Below are 20,759 nucleotides of genomic sequence, written 5' to 3'. Positions count from 1 at the left end.
TTAAATTTTAACCCCCTACACTAACAGACGACCTAAAATTTTTTCACTGAATGTAAGCAGTTAAGGAGGTTGGCAGGTTCCGGTGGGGATTGGAGATGGGGAGGAGAGGGGATAAGGCTATTAATTAGAATTTGGATTTACTCCTTACAGAATGAGTCTCACACCAACACCACAATACCAATGCGTTTCAGTTGTATTATTGGGAACATTTCCATATTTATAAATTATCAATGATAGAATAATATTCCCAATGTATGGCTGAAATGTATTGTGAGACGCGCTGTAAGGAGCAAATCCGAGACGCGCTGTAAGGAGCAAATCCGAATTAGATCGTCTAATTTACCCTTGAGCCCCAAATTGCATTGTATGAAGCCAAAAAACAAAGTTGCTTTCCAACATGTCAGTATTGTAGCAGTAAACATCAAACAGATCTAGAGACTGTTGGGCGGGAGGAGGCTCTCCCATGTGCATTTTTTCTAATTGTTCTGTGCTTCACAAGCAAGGTCCCACTTTCTTTTAAAAAGAACATCAGCGCTTAAAACAAAAATATTAAATATAGGTTATTGGTCATGTATTTATTGATTCCAAAACTGAATAAAAAAAAACATTTCTTTGTTATCATGTTTCATAAATCATATAACATTCAGAAATTATGATCAACTTTGGTTCTTACTTTTATATTTATTTATACTTTGAACCTAAATTCATTTAATTAATGTGGGTTCATATATTCCATGGAAATGTTAATTAATAAAGTATTTTTTGTTGATTTAGTGATAAAATTATTTTTTACAAAATACTCATCCAAGAATGTTTTATGTTTTTTTTTTGTAAGTGGTATTTTGGTATTTCTACAATAAGGGCAAAAACTTTCAACCTAAGCACATCCATATGCATGAAAGGGGAAGAAATGTTTTTTTTTTTTTTTTTCTTGAGTACGGAAATGTAACTTTAGACTTAAATTAGCATCAATATGGAACTAACACCTATCCCAAATGTAACTTTGGACCTAAAAATTCTGACGTCGGGCTGAACCGTCATTCTCCTGCTTTTATTGACTTTTGTCTTAAACGTGAATAAAATCAGAGATAAAATTTCACTTCGTTTTACACGTGTTCGTGAAATTTCACGAACATTACTGTAGCTCAGAGAAATCGAGAAGATTATAGTCAAGAAAGTCTAGTTCAAAGTCAAGTTCCCAATAACATTGGGCACTATTTCCTGAATTGCATGGAAGGAAATTTGAACCCGATATTGTTGTCGGTCTACCCCCACCGAAAGACACAGCCAACTGGACCAGAAGGATTAACATTTCAACTTAGCTTGCGTTTGGATAAGCTTCATGGGTATAAAAGATTATGTATCAATTGTGTTAGCGCATATTGTGGCAAAACCTTAATGCTGGAAATGCTTAGGTGATATGATTGTCAATATTCGGAATCGTATTGAATGAAATCAGTAGAGCTTTCAAAGAAGCAATGAGAAATAGAATGTCTAATGAGTATATTTACCTATGGATAAGTGCACTTAATATTTATTTGCATTCATGTTCTTTTAATTTTTAGAATACTAAGTAAAACAATGATATTTTTATTCATAAAAATCAATATAAAAATAGGCAAAATTGTCTCATTATATTTTATAAAATTCTTCTTAAGTAGGAAAGAAAAGTTATTTATCCATGCATTTGGGAGATGGATAACTTTTACGGGGAAAGTAAACCTTATTTTTCAATGGGGTTTATTAATAAATGCAAAAAAAAAATTATAAAATTGGTTAATATAAAAAAAAATACTTGACCAACTTTCCCAAACTTTTTACTAGTAAAGGAATCAAATAGACATACAAATTGAAGAAGTCAAACTATATCATACAAACTACCAGCTATACATATCCAAGATCCAGCTGGGTTATTTTGAAATTATTTGCTTGATAAGCTCTCCGTTTATCCTCCTTCAAACGAGACCAACACTTGGGCTATAGATATATCTGACCTGTCAGTATGATTTCTGTATTTGAAAATGCAAGAAAATGTTGCGATAGATTGATTTTGTTGACAAAGTAAGGCTAAAGTGTATATTAATTAATCAATGAAAAATCATCAAAATTAATTACTAGGGGTGGTTTTAATCATAAATTTTGATGAATTTTCATTGGTTGGATACGCCTTAGAACAAGACATGTCAAGTTTGAAAATGGATCTAATTTAATGCAATTTGAATTAGATTTGTTCAAGTAGTCAGATTTGGATACCCATTTAATTATAATTGGGTCTGATCATATTTGGAAACTTGATCACTTATTGATGGAATCAATTTCAAATATTCTTTATATGTGTGTTTATATGCATATATTTTTTTTTTCTAATAGTTTTAGTTAGAAGTTCTAGGATTAAGTGGTATTTGTGATTTAGAGACTTATTTCTATCCATTCACCATATATAGTTTCTTGTATTCAAATTTGTGCTAATTTCGTACAAGCTAATTGAGTTTCAAAATTTGAATTTAAATCTATGCTTCACATGCATCAGTCACATATCTAATTGAATTTCGGTATCCCAGATTCTTACCAAGTTCATCAACTCATATAGCTTCTGTCCAAATTTGACTCCATTCATTTTGCAGCCCCCAGCCTTCATTCTTATTTAACAAGTTTGAGCACCATAGCATTTTTGTACTTAGCTCCGTTTGTTTATAATACAAATGTCGAATCAAGGTACTTATGTACTGTGGTTTGCATTTTGCAAATGTTTGTTTGATATATAAAAAAGTAATGATCATCAAATCAAAAATGTATTTTTCATAGTTTTTAAAATCGACCTAGAGATCGAACCTGTCAGGGGTCCAATTATCGGGTTGAACGGTTTGATCATTCAAACCGAATGCTCAGCCCATTCTGACAAAAAATAAAAAAATAAAAAACAGTCAAACCTGTTCGAACGGTTAATCGCCCGGTTCAACGGTTTGCTGACCAAAATTAACGATTTTGGGGGAAATCCGATTTTTTAGGAAAACGGAACCGGTCACTTGACCGGCTCCCAAATTTTCCAGTCTGGTCCGGTTTTCAAAACCATGGTATTTTTCTGACATTTTTGTACTCTTAAAAGAGAGCATTGTTGTACCTATTTTTTTAATACAATTTTGTATTATTTTGATAATCAACTTTTTAACTAAAGTCAAGGCATTGGAGCATAAGGTAGTTGGAGCATTTAATGATGGGGCCCACACTAGCACCGATTTCAAATAAACAAGATGGGTGCAAAAACAGTTTAAAATCTGAATAGTGTTTGCATTCATGAACCAAAAAAAGGGTAAATATGCAGTGTACATATTTGTGTTTGCATTGCAACCAAACACACCCTTAGGCTCAGTTTGGGAAGAGAATGGTACAAATACATACAAATCAATGCAAAATACAAGGTTTTTTACTTTACGTATTTGTATTTGTATCCTTTTGAATCGAACTTAATAATACAAATATGTACATAAAAGCTCGGTTTGAAAGGAATACAAATACAAATATATACAGTACAAATATATATAAAATACAAGGATTTGCACTCTATATAGGACTCAACTTGGAAGGAGTACAAATACAAATATGTAGAGTGCAAAACCTTGATTGTATTTTGTATGTATTTGTATTTGCACTCTTTCTAAACTGAGCCTTTATGTGCTGTTGAATAAATCTGAATTTTGATTTCTCAAAAGCAAAGAATTCCAAGAAAATAGTTCTAAAATTTGAATTGTCAGAAGCTTTTTTTTTTTTTTTGAATTATGAATGTTTGTTGAGGTTATTGCATATAAATAATAATACTTTTATAGACAAAACTGTCATTATGTCATTATATACATTTACACGATAAACAAAAGAATTAGTAAGTACACTTATTTAGACAAGTGTTTTCTAGAAAACATTTGCCCCAATAATTAATAGCATAGCAACTTAAACAGGTCCAATCTAACTCCAGCTCAGCCTAACATTTATATATATATATATATATATATATATATATATATAGGTTGGGCTTATAACAAAATATTGGGTCGGGCTCAGGTGAAGGTAAAGGTGTCAATGTATCGTTTTTGGATTGGATCCCGTATAGTCTAAAAATCAATTTGGACGGATTGGATGGACCAACAAGACATTGGATTGGACCTGATCCGTTCATAATAAATTTATATTGGATTGGGTTGGATTAACTGATTAAGTCAATATCTGGTCCATTGATATAAGATAAGAATGTAAGTATCGATAAACCAGATTTGAGTTGAAACCAATCTAAATCAAAACAAATTTGAATAAACTAGATAGTCTAAACATTGAATTAGACGGATCCAAAATGATTCAAAATATTTATTAGATTGGATTAGACCTGATCCATTTATAATGAACTCACATCGGACTGGATCAGATTGGACCAAATCCAATCCAATTGACACCCATAGGTGAAGGCATTGATAGCCTAACCCTACCTTATCTAAGGTTCAACTTGAATGGTTGGATGATCGTATAAACATGGCCTAGATCATATATAAACAACATACTAGATCTGAACCTTTACGTCTTGTCTATCTATATTTATATAAAACAAGCATTGAATAATTCAAGCAAAGTTAATTTTCTTTCTTATGACAAAAAGTAAATAGCTCAAGCCCGGACCGACACAGACCTGAAAGTGTATGGGTTTACGGCGGGCTGGGCTCCGGCATACAAGATCGGGCTCTACTCGGGGCCCTAATTTCACATTTAGCGTTGGGCCAGGGTTGACCTAATCCCGGTCCAACCCGACCAAGTTGCAGCCCTACTTACAAACTTTGGTCCATGATGGTTACGGTGTGCGGTGTGCCTCATCAGTTCATCCCGATAAGAGTGATAGTTGAGACTTGAGATACTATAGATTCTAGACTCTTGCCAAATAAAAATCCTCAGAGAGTCAGAGAGCTTGGCGTTTGGGTTTGGTCACAGCTTCTACAAAACTACAGCAACCGATGCCGCCATCTCTAGGCCAATGAATCAAACATTCCACCGTCACATTTCAAAACGTATTCAGACCGGCGTACTGAATAGGGTTTATGTCACTTCCACTTTTTTTCTCGTGACATGGTGAAGCTCCCCACTGTAAATGGCAATCGCAGGCCTTGGATTTGCATGCAGAAGTTATTTGCCTTTTCGTCCTTTGATTTGCTGCTTTCGCAAGGTTATCTTTTTATCGGAAACTATAGCTAACCTGAGTCATCTTTAGTGCTGGATTTGAGCTAGCTCTTTGTTTTGATTTTTGACTAGTAGTACTCTTCTTTTCACAGGTTCGACGCAGCTCTGTTGCAGCGGTTGAGACTCTCTCCCAACCCAAGGAACTCGTCAAGGGCGAAAATCATGAGCTTATCAGTTTTCATGAAATAGGTGAGCAAGTTCTCTACTTTATAATTAACTGGGATTTTCTGGGTGAAAGCGTTCTTAGGAGTTTAGGGTGTATTTTGCTTATTTCAATTCTCATTTTTTATAAGCCTGTAACTTTTGCGCCGGTGTAGTAAACAAATAAAACAATAATGCTAATGGTCCAGGTTGGAAGACGTTGAATTCTAAAGATCTCGGAATCACCACGTCAATGATTGCAAAGCCGACGAGAGTGGTTCTAAATGGCCTAAGAAGAAAAGGTACATAACGTTCTCCTCACAACAGTTTTATTGTAATGGTTGTCTATACTGACTAAAATTTCACGATTTACCCTAAAAAAACGGTCCGCATCTCAAAAATGTTTGAAAATGAAATCAAACAACTGGTGCCTTGCTTCCTGCCAATTGACTTTACAATCTAAAACGTGATGCTGGTAACAAAGAGTTTAAGGAATCTCCTAAACTCATGGTTGTTAAAGTGTTGCCTGGGCCATTAGGCACTTACTAGGGGGCTAGGTGTAGCACGCCTCAGCGTAGAGAGAAAAGGGTGCTGCACAAGTAATCTTTACCTGCCGCTTTGCCCTTTCATCCCAACCTTGTTTTGAACTTGAATATTGAACGTATCTAGCAGTATTTTTTTTTTTCCTTTTAACCTAGTACAATTGAAATAAATTGTGTAAGAATGGAATGACGCAGCTTCTTTGGGTCAGCGTTACTAATATAGCTCAACACTAGTGGGTCTAGCCATGCAAAGCTTGGCAATTTGCAAGAAACTCCCCGTGACATCTTAATGATGCACCTAGCTGAAGTCAGCAGAAAAGCATGGTACTTACTACTTAGCACTTTCATGAGAAAGGGCACATCCTATAAATAATAAAAATTTGATCTTGCTTATTGATAGTTTTTTTATTAATTTTCTCATTCATACAGTATTTTAAACTTCAGTTGCTAAATATCTATATAGTACCAATGCCATGTCTCTCTACTGTGATCTTTGGAGGTTGATGTGATGTCCTGGACACATATGGACACTTGAGTACTTGCGTCCATTCCACATGCCAAGGTAACACTTCTGGGTTGTCATTAAGTGCTGTCTGAGTGCCAATGCACTGTGGTCTTCTCTTGCTGCCTTACAGCTTTGTTTAAATAATTATAATGATCACCTATAGTTCCTTTATTTGTTGAATGGAGAGCATCCCAAAGACTCTTATCCAAATGCTGGTGTTCAGAGGGTGCACTGGGTGCATAGCTGGCCTCCCTAGTCTTTAAATTGTGGAAATAGAAATAGCATTGGGTTCTTCTCTCATTTCAATTCTATGGATTCTGATGCCTCCCCCATGGACTTTCAAATTTCTCAAAAACGTGGAATTGAGGGCTTAAAAGTTACTTTACATCAGAAAATTCCTCTAGTTCCTGAATTTCACTCTGTTAAGAAATTAGAACCAAAGAGCGAAAACAGAAACATGTGTAGTGGAATTGACTCCCCACTTAAACTTAAATTTCTATTTCCACCTGGATCCAAACACACCTCAGCATTTCCTTCTCTTTCATCTCCTCACTTATGTTCTTTTGTGTCTCTTTAACATATTTGAATTCTTCATCATGTAGGATATGAAGTCTACCTTGTTGGTGGCTGTGTGAGGGATCTCATTCTGCAGCGGACTCCTAAGGACTTTGACATTATAACTTCAGCTGAACTTAGAGAGGTTTGCTCTTTTTTACCTATTTTTGTGTTCACTTTTTAGATAACTACAACATTACAAAGCAGTTAGTTTGATAGTTAGAATAGATTTATGTTGTGATCGATAATCAAACTGTAACTGTATTGAAATTTTGGATAATATCTCTATTTCACAAGGCTCTGCAGACCATTCGTATTTGAAGATGCACAACCACAATACTTTATTGGTATTTTCATCATTTTTCCCTCAGTTCCTAGGATTCATAATATGATAGAATTTGTTTTTCTGAATTGAAGTTTTAACAAAGTGCTTGAAAAAAATAAAATGTACATTCAAAACTTACAGGAAAACCTTTTACTTTCTGAACTTGGATTTGGTTAGCTGAGGGACCAGTTCTTGGTAGAATCAGTTGATTTTCTATAAAGCAAAGATAAACCATGAGTTTTGATTGAGGGCCAAGGTAGAAAATTGCTTCAATGTATATTGAAATTTTATGATTAGAGAATCAAAAGCTTGCCAAATGCCAATATCTGCAAAGAAGAGGCCTGACTCCCTAGCCAGGGAAGGAGTTAAACTAGTTAATAGAATATGCGGAAGGGGGGGGGCAAGCTTGGGGGCCAGGTTGGGTAGGACATAGGGAAGGTGTTCTCACCTGCCACCTTTATTTCTTTTTCTGTTTTTCCTTTTCCTTAGCAGCTTGCTCAGTATAAATGTTGTATACCTTTATCACTTTTAATATATCTTTTATCTATTTACCAATCCAAATAAGGGGAGAAAAGAAGCTTATTTATGATGAACTTTAAGCTCTATAGGAGGACCTTGTATTTCTTCATGAATTTTAACCAACCAGGATTAACTTTTGATAATTCTTGCAGGTAATGAGAACATTTTCACGATGTGAAATAGTTGGGAGACGGTTTCCCATTTGTCATGTTCACATTGATGATACCATTGTGGAGGTTTGTTGTCTTTGTTCAATTTACAGATCCTTGCTATTTTTTTTTCTTGATAGAGAATTGACCCCCAGAAAAATGTAATGGTTGTCTCAATATTAATATTTAGGTTTTAAAGATTATAACTGGGATTCTCACCTGGAATAGGTATCAAGTTTTAGCACATCTGGAAGAAAGTGTAATAGGGACTTCAGTTATTTCTTCAAAAGACCTCCTGGCTGTGATGAGCATGACTTTGTTCGTTGGAGAAATTGTTTGCAGCGGGACTTCACAATTAACGGGTCACTGATTCATAACTTGGGCATGGAGCCATAATTTATTTTAACTATAATTTACCCCTCACAATCCCATCATTCATTTTAAATAAGAAATTCTTGTTTCATTGTAAATGTAGATGTATTTTTTAATGTAACCTTAAATTCCATCTTGTCTTAACAGGTTGATGTTTGATCCTTACGCAAATATAGTGTATGATTACATGGGAGGCATGGAAGACTTAAAAAAAGCTAAAGTGTGCATGTAACCCTTTTTACAATTTCAATTCCATTGAAAGTGGTTAAGCCTTTGTGCATCAAATTCTTGTTCATCTTTTCTGTGCTTTGTCAACAGGTTCGGACCATAATTCCTGCTACTAACTCTTTCCAGGAGGATTGTGGTAAGTCCTCCTCTGTTATTTCATGCAGCTGGCCTATTGTGTCTGCATTGTCTACAACTTGCCAAAAGAGTGGCATCTAACCCCCAATAAATACTAATTCCACAGCTCGCATCCTACGTGCTGTCAGAATTGCAGCTCGTCTAGGATTCCGTTTTACAAGGGAGACAGCACATTCTGTGAAAGATTTGTCTTCTTCGGTGCTGAAACTGGACAAGGTATTCATAGTTCCAGTTCTTATTCTTTCAGTTTAACTATGCACCCGAGTCTTGAGTTCCATTAAATTTACATCTGGCCCTGACTTCTGTCGGTTTCATTTGCTTTAGGGAAGGATCCTCATGGAAATGAATTATATGCTGGCATTTGGGTCCGCAGAAGCATCTTTTAGGTTACTGTGGAAATTTGGTCTCCTAGAGATACTGCTACCTATTCAAGTAGAGATATTTCCATCCTCTTAATCAGTCTCTATGTTGGATTATTTAGCTTTTTGCTACCATTCTTTTTTGTGAATCATGTAATATGGCTGCACCATGCAGGCAGCATATTTTGTTTCCCAAGGTTTTCGGAGACGTGATAAACGAACTAACATGCTTCTTGTAAGTGCAAACTTACTGTTTAAAATCTTCTTGTTGCATTTTTTTTTTATGATAGTTACTTGCCTGTAAGTTTCGTATCCCACAATTCTTGCTTGCATCTTGCCCAAGGGTCTGGGTCAATTTGTGCCCCTAAATGCATCTCATGATTCAGTGTCCAGTAGCGGAATAGACTGTTGCAATGCCTATTAAGTCCTTTTGAGTCATTTTTGTTTACCAAAAGTGGAATATGTTTTTTTTTTAATTGAAAGATAATTTCATTAATCAAAGAGAATAAACTGTTAGAAGCATCCCTTGGAGGGGTGCAAGGTGCAGCCTCTCCTAAACATTACAGGAAAACAAGAATGAAAATTACATGCTGCCCAAAATAACACTTCCCTAGAGGACCTTTGTTTAGCAAGTGCTTCAGCCACAAGAGGACCCTTGTTTGATAATTGAAAGTGGAAGATGAGGTTATTGAAGCACAGAATTTCCAATGCGTAACAATAGAGCTTCAGCCACAGGTATTAACAAGCAAACAAAGAACAGAAAATAAAAGAGTAAGCAAGAATAAGCTTACTATAGTTGCCAGCTATGGTAGAAACAGAAAAAGAATTCCTTATTCAGCCCTCAAGAGAAATGTAACAATTGAATAGAATGGATTGTTCTCTACAAGGCGTGTGAACGCTCTTTTATAGACGCAAATTTGCAGTTCCAACTCCTATTTGGACTCTAACCCCTACTTGTACTCAAACTTCAAACAAGAAAAATAGAAAATAGAAACTTCCCTTTCAAACTGGGACACCAAAGCTCTCTATTCCTACAAAATACAAGTAACCAGAAATTACTAAAAGTAGTAAGGTGTCTTTTACTATAAATGGTAACGACAACAATTACTGTAAATATCAATGATGGGAATTACTATAAATGCTGGTCAACTTGTTGACTAGGACTTTGACCTTTGACTTGCAGACCCCCAAAATCAACCAACTTAAAGTCTTTAGTTGGGACACTTCCACATGTTGGATTAAACTGAAATTCTAAATATTAGAATTCTATTGAATACTTTAATGCCACCAAATTTAAGCCAAATAAAACAAGGTTTGAGTGTTTGACTGGTCAAACAGTCACTTCTTTTTCAGTTGACGATGCATTCTGCAGGTCTACTATTTGACCCTTTTCTTCAGTTTCTTTCTTTGAGATTTGCTTAAAATCTTCTTATAAGTACTTGCATCAATCTGACACAAGATTCTGGATGTTGGATTCACCATTTTGCAGATTCCATGTTTTAGGTCTATTTGCATTAAAACTCATAAAATAAACTAATATACTTATCCACACGAGGCACTATTTTGGACATTTTAAGAGGAGAGATGGTAGTCCTTTGTGGTTCTTTAGTGGACCAATAAGGACTGCACACTCTACAACGGCTGAAGTCCCAGCAGTGCTAAATGGCCTCCGTATCACAAGAAGGCCTGGCCTGACCAACCTGGTGGTCAAAGGTGACTCTAGCAACACAATAAAGTGGCTTAGGGAGAAGGAAGGAGGACCTTGGAGACTGGCTCACTACCTAGACAAGGCTAGAGATCTGTTATACTTCTTGAATGCAGCTTTTAATCTGGATTCCCAGGACTTTAAATTCTGTAGCAGATAATTTAGCCAAATCTGGTGCTCACAGGGAAAACTTTTATAGTGATAGTATAATGCCTTTGTAACCTGTGTGAGACTAGCCTTCTGTACATCATCTCGTGTACTCTTTTTTTTTCACTTTAATAAAGTTACTCTTTTTCTCAAAAAAAAAAAACATTTTAAGAGATAAAAATCTAGTGATGATCCATTCACAGGGGCTGTAGCTCTATTCTCCTTTTCATTTGGAAAATGTCAACATAGTCATATAAGGCCAAATTCAATCCCTCCAGAAAAGCTTTGGTTTCTTGGTAAATCCACTAGCTTTTGACAAAGTCCAAAAAAGACAACAAGATGAATTATGTGTTTATCTTTGTCTGTCTCAAGCCCCTTTTAGATAGTTTAAGACTCGAGAATTTTAAATAGGAATCGACTTGGCATGAAAAGTACAACCAAGCAACGGGATCCCAAAGTGCTCCTTTATGACAACCCCCACCCCCTCCAGGAAAAGAAACTTGAAACAAGAGCATCTTACGGTAATCCATCATAGCTCAACTAAATCCTTTTTATCCTTATCTTTTTGTTATTTTCAGAGGGAGCTGTCTATCAAGAATATATTGGCCCTTGAGAGAGAATTACACTTTCTTTTTTTTCTTTTTTGATAAATAATTGAATTACACTTTCTTTTCAATATCCTTAATGATCCGGTCAATCATGAATCTCTTGCATGCTTATACCTGAAATCGTTTGAACCGTTCAAACTTAATTTCTTCATTTTAAACTCGCTGATTTTTGAAACCTTCATTTTTGCCCATGAGAGAGGGTGTTTGGACTCCAAATCTTGGATCATGTCTCACCTCCAATACCTGCTGTATTCATATGTATTTTTTTTATTTTTCACAAAGCCTATTGCTGAGCAACTGAAAATTTTAATTCAGAAAATAAATGGTTACGATCCTCTAATTTTGCTAACATAGGATGTACTAAGTGCTGTAACCATCCAATTAGGAAATAAAATATAGTATCTTGAATAAGCAAAAAAGTGTTGTAAGAATTGAAGTTGTTTGGTAAGGTCTCCTGCTGATTGTAGTGGAGACTTGGGATCGAATCCCGCTTGCACCTGGGTTGGGGGATGGGCTACCCTCCGTTGTGTAGCCCTTCAAAAGAAATAAAAAAGAAAAAGAATTAAAGTTGTTTGGGGTTAACACTCATATTCTGAATAGTTGACAGTGTACATGATTAATTATAAAGTCTAATGAAAGTTACCATTTCCAATAAAAAAAAGAAAAAAAAGTGTTGCATATAAGCCATGTATATGCTCATGGAAGGTGACTGCCAGGTTGTAATATATAGATCTTGAGCTTCTTGCTCTACTTCAAGGACTGATAGCCCGTGGCTATTCAGACATTTGATATGACAAGAAAGGTAAAAGCTCTAGAATCTAACATGAACTTCTTGTTTACATTGATCACTACAGTTGCTAATAACCTAATTGTACCTAGTTTAGGGGTGGGGAGTACCCAAGTATGAGATGAGTTGGGGAACCCAAGGTCCGGGTTTGAAATTATAATTTTGATTTTTGTTTTCCAAATGTTGTTCATCTATAGGTCAGGCTGATCAGCTAGGGCTGTTTCTTTATACTTGTCTCTCTTGTGCAAACCATTTCGGTAATGCCATGATTTCCTTTAATCACACTAATGAAACATGATGATTTTTGCTGATCAACAATTTTTCTTTTCTTGGCTTATTCATTGATCTGGTTTTACTCTTTTTTATCTGTAATAAAGATTCTCTGATATAATCAGTTGATGTAACATTTTTTAATGATTTTTCCTTTGGCTTTATCATCAAAATTATTGCACTAGTGAAGTAAAAATGTTGTCTCCTGGATTCCACTTTGAAGGCCTTATGACTTTGGTTTGCCATACAAGGTGTAGCATGTCATTGATGTATCATGTTGTTATGTATTTATTTTTATATTATTTTTGTTGCAGTCTTTGTTTTCCAACTTGGATAGACTTCTGGCACCTGACAGGCCATGCCACAGTAGTTTATGGTAAGTACTTTGCCAACCATGTAATGCACATTTTTTGTGGTGTACCAAGTGTAGGGTTGCAACTTGACTACTTGAGTGGTCCCTAGCCAAGCCTGCACAGGTTGAGCCTGAATTTTTGAACCTCATGCTGTGGGCTCCACCTGGGTTAGAAAAGTCAGCCCTTGTCTAAACTTGGGTTGGGCTTGGATTGAGGTCTCATGTAGCCCAAACCCGACCCAACCCAAGTCTTTCCAAACAAATACATATATGCATTTTATTTATATATCTTTTTCTAATTATATGCATATAAAATATGTACATTTGTTAATGAATTTTGTATGTAGTTTCAATCCATTGATCCATGCTACTCCCAAGTTGGGCTATAATCCCAATCCCCCCCCCCCCCCCCCCCAAAAAAAAATGAAAAAAAAAGATGGCTGTACAAAAATATATTCACAAATTCTTTCAATCGCAAAACCTACCCAGGCCTGACTTGACCCTACTCAAAGTGAAGCCTGGCAAGAGTTGTGTTGGGTTAAGCTTGGGTTGGACCTGGGTTGGTACCCAAGCCCAAGGTTTGCATCCTAGGATTGGCCCTTCACCAGAAAATAGCCATACTATATATGCTATTCTATCTGGTGTATTCTTCCATTTCAACTTGTTAAGATTGGCTACATTAATGAAGGAACTGCACCTTCCTTTTGAACGTTCAGGCAATTAAACTGTTTGACTCTCCTTTTTGGGATGAGCCAAGGTATCATCTTCTTATATTGATTTAAAAAAGTGTTTTTTATATTGTGCCTTTTCTAGTTATTAATCATCTGACTTGTTTCACTTTCAGTGGTTATATCAGTAGCTTTGGGTGGTTTCTTTTTGAGGGAGAAAAATAATGCAATGACAAGATATGAATGTAAACGTTATAAAGACAAGGTTTCATGGACCTAGATTTCAGTTTCTCTCTTTTTATTTTGTGTTTTTGTTCTTTCTTCTTTTTGTTTGTTGAGAGTTTTAATCAGAGAAAATTAGGGTACCAGCGTTGAAGTACTAGGAAATCCTGTGAAATGATGTTAAGAGAAGTCTGCAATAGTAAGACTTTGTAAGTCAAATTAATTATATGGTGTTTAATAGTTTAGAGCATTCCTACATGCAATAGTGAAGATACTACTAACAGAGTGCTGATAAAAAAAGATACTACTAATAGAGTCAGGACTTCTCATGAACTGGGTTACTGTCAACCAATGTTAAAATCAGATTGTTCACCAACTCTAAAAGGAACTTGATCCCAGGTCAATTGTTTGGTCACAATCTAACCTGGTTAACTGTAAATCCCTTTATTATAATAAAACTGTCTTTATTTATCTAGATTTTATTCTTAGGCAGATAAAAGGGGAAATTCACAGAGATATGGTTTACAATCGATTTTCGGTTATGGGCTTCTCTTGTAGGGAAGCACAACAGCCATGAGAAAGCACAACAGCCATGGGCTTCTCTTTATTTATCTAGATTTTATTCTTACACTTTTTTGCTGGAGTCAACCATGAGAAAGCACAACAGCCCAAGGAAAAGAATATGAATGGTTACCAATCAAAATATTGATGACTAGGAAAAGATACCAAATGAAAATATGAGAAGCCACTGTTTGTGTATTGGAGAGACAAACCTGCTGTGTTTGGTTGCAGAAGAGAGTTGGTCATTCATATCATCATTATTTCTTATATTCTTGAGCCTTAGTGCTCTATCTTGAGCAAGATCATAAAACAACTATATTTTATATTTCTTTTGAGTAAATATGACACTATTGTTTCCAATAGTTGTGCCTTCCCTGTAATTACTTCGATTCAGAGAGGCATTAATGTGCATGCCATTACACAAACTTTTGATTTTAATATGTTCATATATTGAGGAACAACCTTCTCTCTGGTAAAAAGTGAAATGGAGATTGAAGCTAAGAAATTTGTGTTTGAAGAAGGGGGAAACAGGGAAGTTATTCAGTGAAGATCAAAGAAGAGAAAATAGCCACGGTATTCATAGTTGGAGAAGCCATCAGATGGACAAAAGGTTTCATGGATGGGGCGATTAATTCTGTCAAGAAACAGGGCTGGAGAAGCTCGTTGGGGACACTCACTAAGAAGTATGAAGTAGAGATGAAGAGGAATGGAAAAGGATGGTGTGTTGCTTTGGCGGAATTCTTTGGGGATAACAGGAAACAGATGCTTTGTGTTCTGGAGGGTGGGAAGATAAAAGGATGGAAGCTATTCTCAGATAAGTTACAGGAGATCTTAGTTAAGCTGGAAGAGGATCAAGGTAAAAAGCAAAGTAGATTAATAACAGAGTAAGGCACTTGCAATGAGAGAAGCTTGGACAACATGAGTTTGAACAAGAGCGTTAATGAAAGAAGGAGACTCTGAAGGCATAGCTCCACAAGTAATGGTAGTAAGTTTAACCAGAAACCAGAAGCTGTTGTTGGATGTGAAGAATGGAGTCTGTGGATAAAGATTGATATTAACAGCCACATGAAGATTGGAGGATAATATTGGGTGTGATAGTTAAAAAAACTTAACTTGAAGGCCTTTTCAATCCTTAGGCCTTTTGACAATAGAAAGGCAGTGCTGGAGATTGGAGAAGATGAAGTAATTCTTTCTACTGCTGAGACAATGGAGACAATGGATGGTGTTGTCCTTGTGGAGAGATGGCATATGTCCTGTAACCAAAAGAGTATCTCAGAAGGAAACTGTAGTGAACTGAGATCAAGGATTAAAGTATCGGTATCGGGTATCATATCAGACAACTCGGATATGGATACAGATACGGATATGCTTTTGAAACGTATGGATACAAATGAAAAAGATGGAAACACATGAATACGCTAGGGGAATACATACAAATTTCATAAATATATTAATAACACTAAATTTAATATCAAAATTATCACACAATAGCATATAAATACATAAAAAAATGTAAATATTAAGGATATATATGAAGAAATATATTACAATTCATGAACCGTGATGCATAATTTTATATATAGTGCATCAATCAAGAGTCCAAGACACCAAACATATGCACCTATTATGTTTTAATTATTATACCAATTATTTTTTATTTTACTATTTTAATTTTTAATATTAAGAAAAAGTCAACTAAATGCTAAATTTTCAAGTGCAAATCAAAATATCAATTAATAATTTTTAAAAATATCATCTTAACTTAAAGTATATCAAATTTGTTAAAATTTTTTAGATGCATATCATATACAAATTCATAGTTTTTTAATTACTAAAATAAGTATTCCATTATTAATATTTTTATTTAAATAAATTTTATGAAATAAAAAATCATTTTTTGAAATAAATGTAGATTAGTGGATTTGAAATATTCAATTTAATATTATATTCTTCAATATTTTGTATATAATATTTTTATTTTTTTGTAAATAATAAATATGTAGTTATTACTTATTAATGTAAATTAAATTATTAATTAATAACTAATAAAAGTATATAAAAATTTTAAGATTTATATCATGTGCAAATTTATAAATTTTAAGTATTAAAATAATTATTCTTTTATTAATATTCTATTTGTATAAAATCATTTTTTTATATAAATGTGGATTTGATACATTATTTATTCTATTAGTTTATAAAATACTATTTTTTTAATTTTTAGTTAGAGTTGTTAAAGATAAATGTGTTTTTTTTTTTATTTAAATCGCATGTGAACAGGAAAAAGTTAATAAAATTTATTTTATTTTACTTTATTTCACGAAATCAAGCGTGGCTTATTGGTTTGGAAATGCAACGACTTCTAGACGTGTGTGAGGTGACCTAACTTCGAATCACCTCATTCGCATTTTTAAGGAGACTGATTACTAATGGACGCAGTGTGTATTGTGTGTATCGGCCCGTATCGCTGTGTATTGGCCGATACAATGCGATACAGGCCGATATGTATCCGTATCCATTCGATACGAACGATTGACGGGATACGCTTGTATTCGTAGCGTATCCCATACCGTTACTAACCGATACCGATATGATACGCCCCGTATCGGACATATCGTATCGATATTTTAATCTTTGGCTGAGATATTAGCAGCTCTGGAAGAGTTACAAAGGGCTAAAGATCTTAATATCAATAAACCGATCATAGAAGGAGATTCGGAGACTGTAGTGAGCTGGCTAAAAGAAGACAACTCTAGGCTTTGGAACTACGGCAATGAAAAGAGGAAATTTAAATAGCTGACTAAGGACATTGAAGTTCAATGCACATGGGTAAAGAGAAGTGCAAATTCTCTGTAATCTTGTTTTGGGTGTATGTTGGCATTTTGGGGAGTTAAAACATTTTAGCTCCCCTCTTCTGTAATCTTGTTCTAAATTAATGAATCTTATTGTTATTGATCCAAAAAAAATTGTATGGTCCAATCATGGATTTACTAGGTTTTGAGAAAAAAAAAATGAAAACTAAGGTTCCTAAAAACCGAAAACTCCATCCAGTCGTAGACCAAGTGGTTCAATCATCTAGTCTAGTCTAAGTTGAGAATATTTTCATCTGGGTTCAAAAATCAGCTAATTTCATAGTAGATGCCTTGCAAGACAAGGGGGAATAGGAATTATTGTATTGGAGGGTTGTCTCCCAGCATTATATTGTAGCAGGGGCTAGCCCAAAGCAAGAGGTGCTCTATCACATTTTCATATCAATAAAACTTCTGATTACTTACTGATAAAAAAATCCGGGTTTCCCTTTTTTAAGTCCATGATAAGTTTCTGTTTATGGATGACCTAGAAATTTTGGGGATGATGTGTACCTTCATAGCATTAGATATTTCTTTTCATGAACCAAATTTGTTAGGAATGTAGATAAATGACAAGACAGTGACCTAGGTAGCACAGTTGCTCATCATATCATAGCAAGTAACTTGATGACACTCTTTCATACATCATAGGAAGTTTCTACATGCTGATTACTGTTGTTACACTCGCAGGGTTGTGATCTTGGCATTCCATAAGGCACTGGTGGATCAACCCAGGGATCCTTTGGTTGTTGCTACCTTTGCCCTTGCTGTTCACAGTGGTGGAGATCTTTTAGAAGCAGTAAACATTGCAAGAAGGATCTCGCAACCACACGATCTAAGCTTCTTTGAATTATCAGAACCTCAGACATCGATTTCAGATGAGGCATTGATGGATGCTGTTGTTGACCTGGCAGCATCAGTGAAAGCTGCATTGAGTATGATGACAGATGAGTCATTTGTCTCCCAAGCAATGGCAGAGTACCCTCAGGCACCATACTCAGATCTGGTAAACATCCAAACCTCTATTCCCCCCCCCCCCCCCCCCCCCCCACAAAGAAAAAAAAAAGAAAATGAAAAACCAAAATCATCATAAATAAATCTTATTGATAAAGCGATCTCACATGCATTAAAGCAACCCTGTTATCAAATTTGTCATAGAATCCCATTTCTCATCATTAATAGATATCACAATATCAGTGACGTGTTGGGGATATATACATCCTCCAGCAGTTGTTGAGCCTTTGTTAAAACTTTGTTTTGGACATGGTGTTTTTTATTGTTTTTTACTCGGAGCATTAGCCAAAAAATATAAACACACCAAGTTGTGGATGGTCTTAGATCTTCCTAATCATGTCTGGCCTTGCATTACTCAGTATGTAGGTCCCATGCTTTTGGCTGTACGTTAATACTAGGCTTTTAATAGTAGGTACCTTACGAGTATGTATAATCGCAATCATGTTTGTATGCCGACGGTTAAAAATGTAATCTCATTTATGTTTTGCGTTCATATTGGCTTTATGGGCAGGTTTAATCTATTAGTTTGATTTTCAGGTCTTTATCCCATTGGCGTTGTATCTGAAGGCGTGCAGGATTTTTGAGTGCATTAGAGTGGGAAAGGAGAAGGGTTTTGCACCAAAGCGAGGGAGAAAGATCAATTATGAAGATCTAGCATTGGGAAGCCTGCAGGAAGTTCGGCATTTGCTTGCAAGGGTTGTTTTTGATACTGTTTACCCACCAAACCTTAACAGAGACCAAAATAACACATAAATATTTATAATCTTTTATAATTGAGAGAAAGCAAGGAAAGAAAAAAAAGGTTTGTTGTTGTACAAGAGAAAGCAAAAGAAATAAGGTCATATTGAGGAAGTAATAGAATCATTGAGCAGCCGGAAGTGTTTTTATTTTTTCCCATCTTGGTTTGCAACTTTGCATCATTGCATAGCCACCTAAGGAAAGCACCTCCCAGTATCCACTGGCACTGAACTACTTGGACGGTTGGACCCTTGACCTAGTTTGGCCAAAGCACCGGCGTCACTTTTGAGTTGCGACTTGTTAGCCCTACAAATGTCAAATTATAAGATTGATGGGTCTGACTTCTAAGACTCGTGAGCACATTTGTTCGGGTATAAACTTGTAGGCATAACACAATACAACTACACAGCACAGAAGCTTTTATTTCTGCCTAACATGGTATGATAATCAATGAAAGGAGCAGGAAAGTATTACCTTACTTTATTTAACTAGCTTATTAATATTTCCGGACAACCTTTTTGAAGTCTTCAAGTTGCTTTTCCATCATTGTTGAGTGTTGATTCTGGTAAGACTAGGAGCGGTTGTGCCTTGTGCCTGCCAAGTGTAAGAGGCTCTTTTGTCTTTAGACGACTACAAATGCGATGGAAGGAAGATTGTGTGGTAGTGGACAAACAGCATTGAGTATATGACAACGTCTAGTGCAGTGCTTCCGGTTAAATCAAACTCCATGATCGTACGATTCATGACACGCCCCTCTCTATTTAAGGCTTTAGCCATAAGATGAGTGGAAGGCGGAGAGCAAAAGAACACTTCTTCAAGCACCAAATTTTCTTGTATCACGTGATGCCGATTTTTCAGTTACTCGCCAAACCAACTTTTTAGATTGGCAGCTCTTAACCCAGATGAGAAACATCATATTTTGTTTAAGAATAGTGCAAATACAAATATGTACATTACAAATGGGGTGTCAAGTGTCAACGGCAAGTTTCGAAATATCGATACAAATAAACATCATTTTTTTTTTCAACCAGTTCAAGGGGGCCGGTTTAGGTCTCTTCCACCCCCCGAACCGGTCAGACCCCCGATACACCTAATGTAGGGGCGTATTGGAGGGGTCTCGGAATGATACGTATCGGCTGATACGGGTTGATATGTGTCGATACTTTGAACCTTGGTCAATGGTATTCGAAAATCTGATTTTGAATTCGAGATTTGACATAATTGAATCGAATTCAGATATGACCTGATTCAATTCGATAAATATCTGAATTTGACTGATTATTTAATTCTTATATATAATATATAAAATATTTAAATGTCTTACATAATTTATATATTTATTAATTACCTAAAATCAAGGTTCAAAGTATCGATACATATCGATCGATACGTATCATGCGGATGGCTTCCCAATATGCCCCTCCAGGGGTTGTGTCAGGTAAGACACTGGTTCACAGGGTAGTCAGGCCTCAAACCGACCCCTATGAACTGGTTTTGTAAAAAATAAATAAAACCTAAAAAAAGTACCGATGCAGGCCAATACGCCCTATCGGCTTGTGTCAATACTTTGCACCTTGCCTAAAATAATTAATTAGTCAAATTCGAATGGAATCGAATATTCAAATATTTAATCGGATTCGAATTTGAGTACTAATTTTCAATATCCGTCGGGTACCAAATCGAATTTTCTATTCGGATTCGAATTCAAATATTGCCTGATCCGATTCGAATTTGAACCATTTACACTCCTAATTATAAAATGTTATATACATATATCTAAGACTAAGACTTGTA

The 20,759-nt window shown here is 35.4% G+C and overlaps 1 protein-coding gene across 1 annotated transcript; it reads left to right on the top strand.

The window, feature by feature from the left end:
* The first annotated feature begins 4,833 nt into the window (after positions 1–4,833).
* Positions 4,834–19,122, top strand: LOC104591829 (uncharacterized). Its single transcript, XM_010250880.3, has 14 exons — positions 4,834–5,200; positions 5,307–5,403; positions 5,565–5,657; positions 7,005–7,102; positions 7,954–8,037; positions 8,179–8,312; positions 8,470–8,542; positions 8,641–8,686; positions 8,792–8,901; positions 9,010–9,117; positions 9,220–9,279; positions 12,876–12,937; positions 17,904–18,219; positions 18,765–19,122. Exons 1-14 carry the CDS (start codon positions 5,126–5,128, stop codon positions 18,978–18,980), a joined length of 1,572 nt encoding a protein of 523 aa, XP_010249182.1. The 5' UTR covers positions 4,834–5,125; the 3' UTR covers positions 18,981–19,122.
* The last annotated feature ends 1,637 nt before the right edge of the window (positions 19,123–20,759 follow it).

Source organism: Nelumbo nucifera, chromosome 4 (genome assembly GCF_055504915.1).
Source record: "Nelumbo nucifera cultivar China Antique chromosome 4, China Antique-T2T, whole genome shotgun sequence".
In the NCBI taxonomy this organism is placed as follows: Eukaryota; Viridiplantae; Streptophyta; class Magnoliopsida; order Proteales; family Nelumbonaceae; genus Nelumbo; species Nelumbo nucifera.
This window is presented reverse-complemented; position numbering and strand designations above follow the sequence as displayed.

Excerpts from the sequence above, each read along its gene's own strand:
- LOC104591829 (XM_010250880.3), top strand. The coding sequence starts at position 5,126 with ATGGCAATCGCAGGCCTTGGATTTGCATGCAGAAGTTATTTGCCTTTT. Across the intron at positions 7,103-7,953 it reads CTTCAGCTGAACTTAGAGAG|GTAATGAGAACATTTTCACG; the intron begins GTTTGCTCTTTT and ends TAATTCTTGCAG. Across the intron at positions 8,902-9,009 it reads CGGTGCTGAAACTGGACAAG|GGAAGGATCCTCATGGAAAT; the intron begins GTATTCATAGTT and ends CATTTGCTTTAG.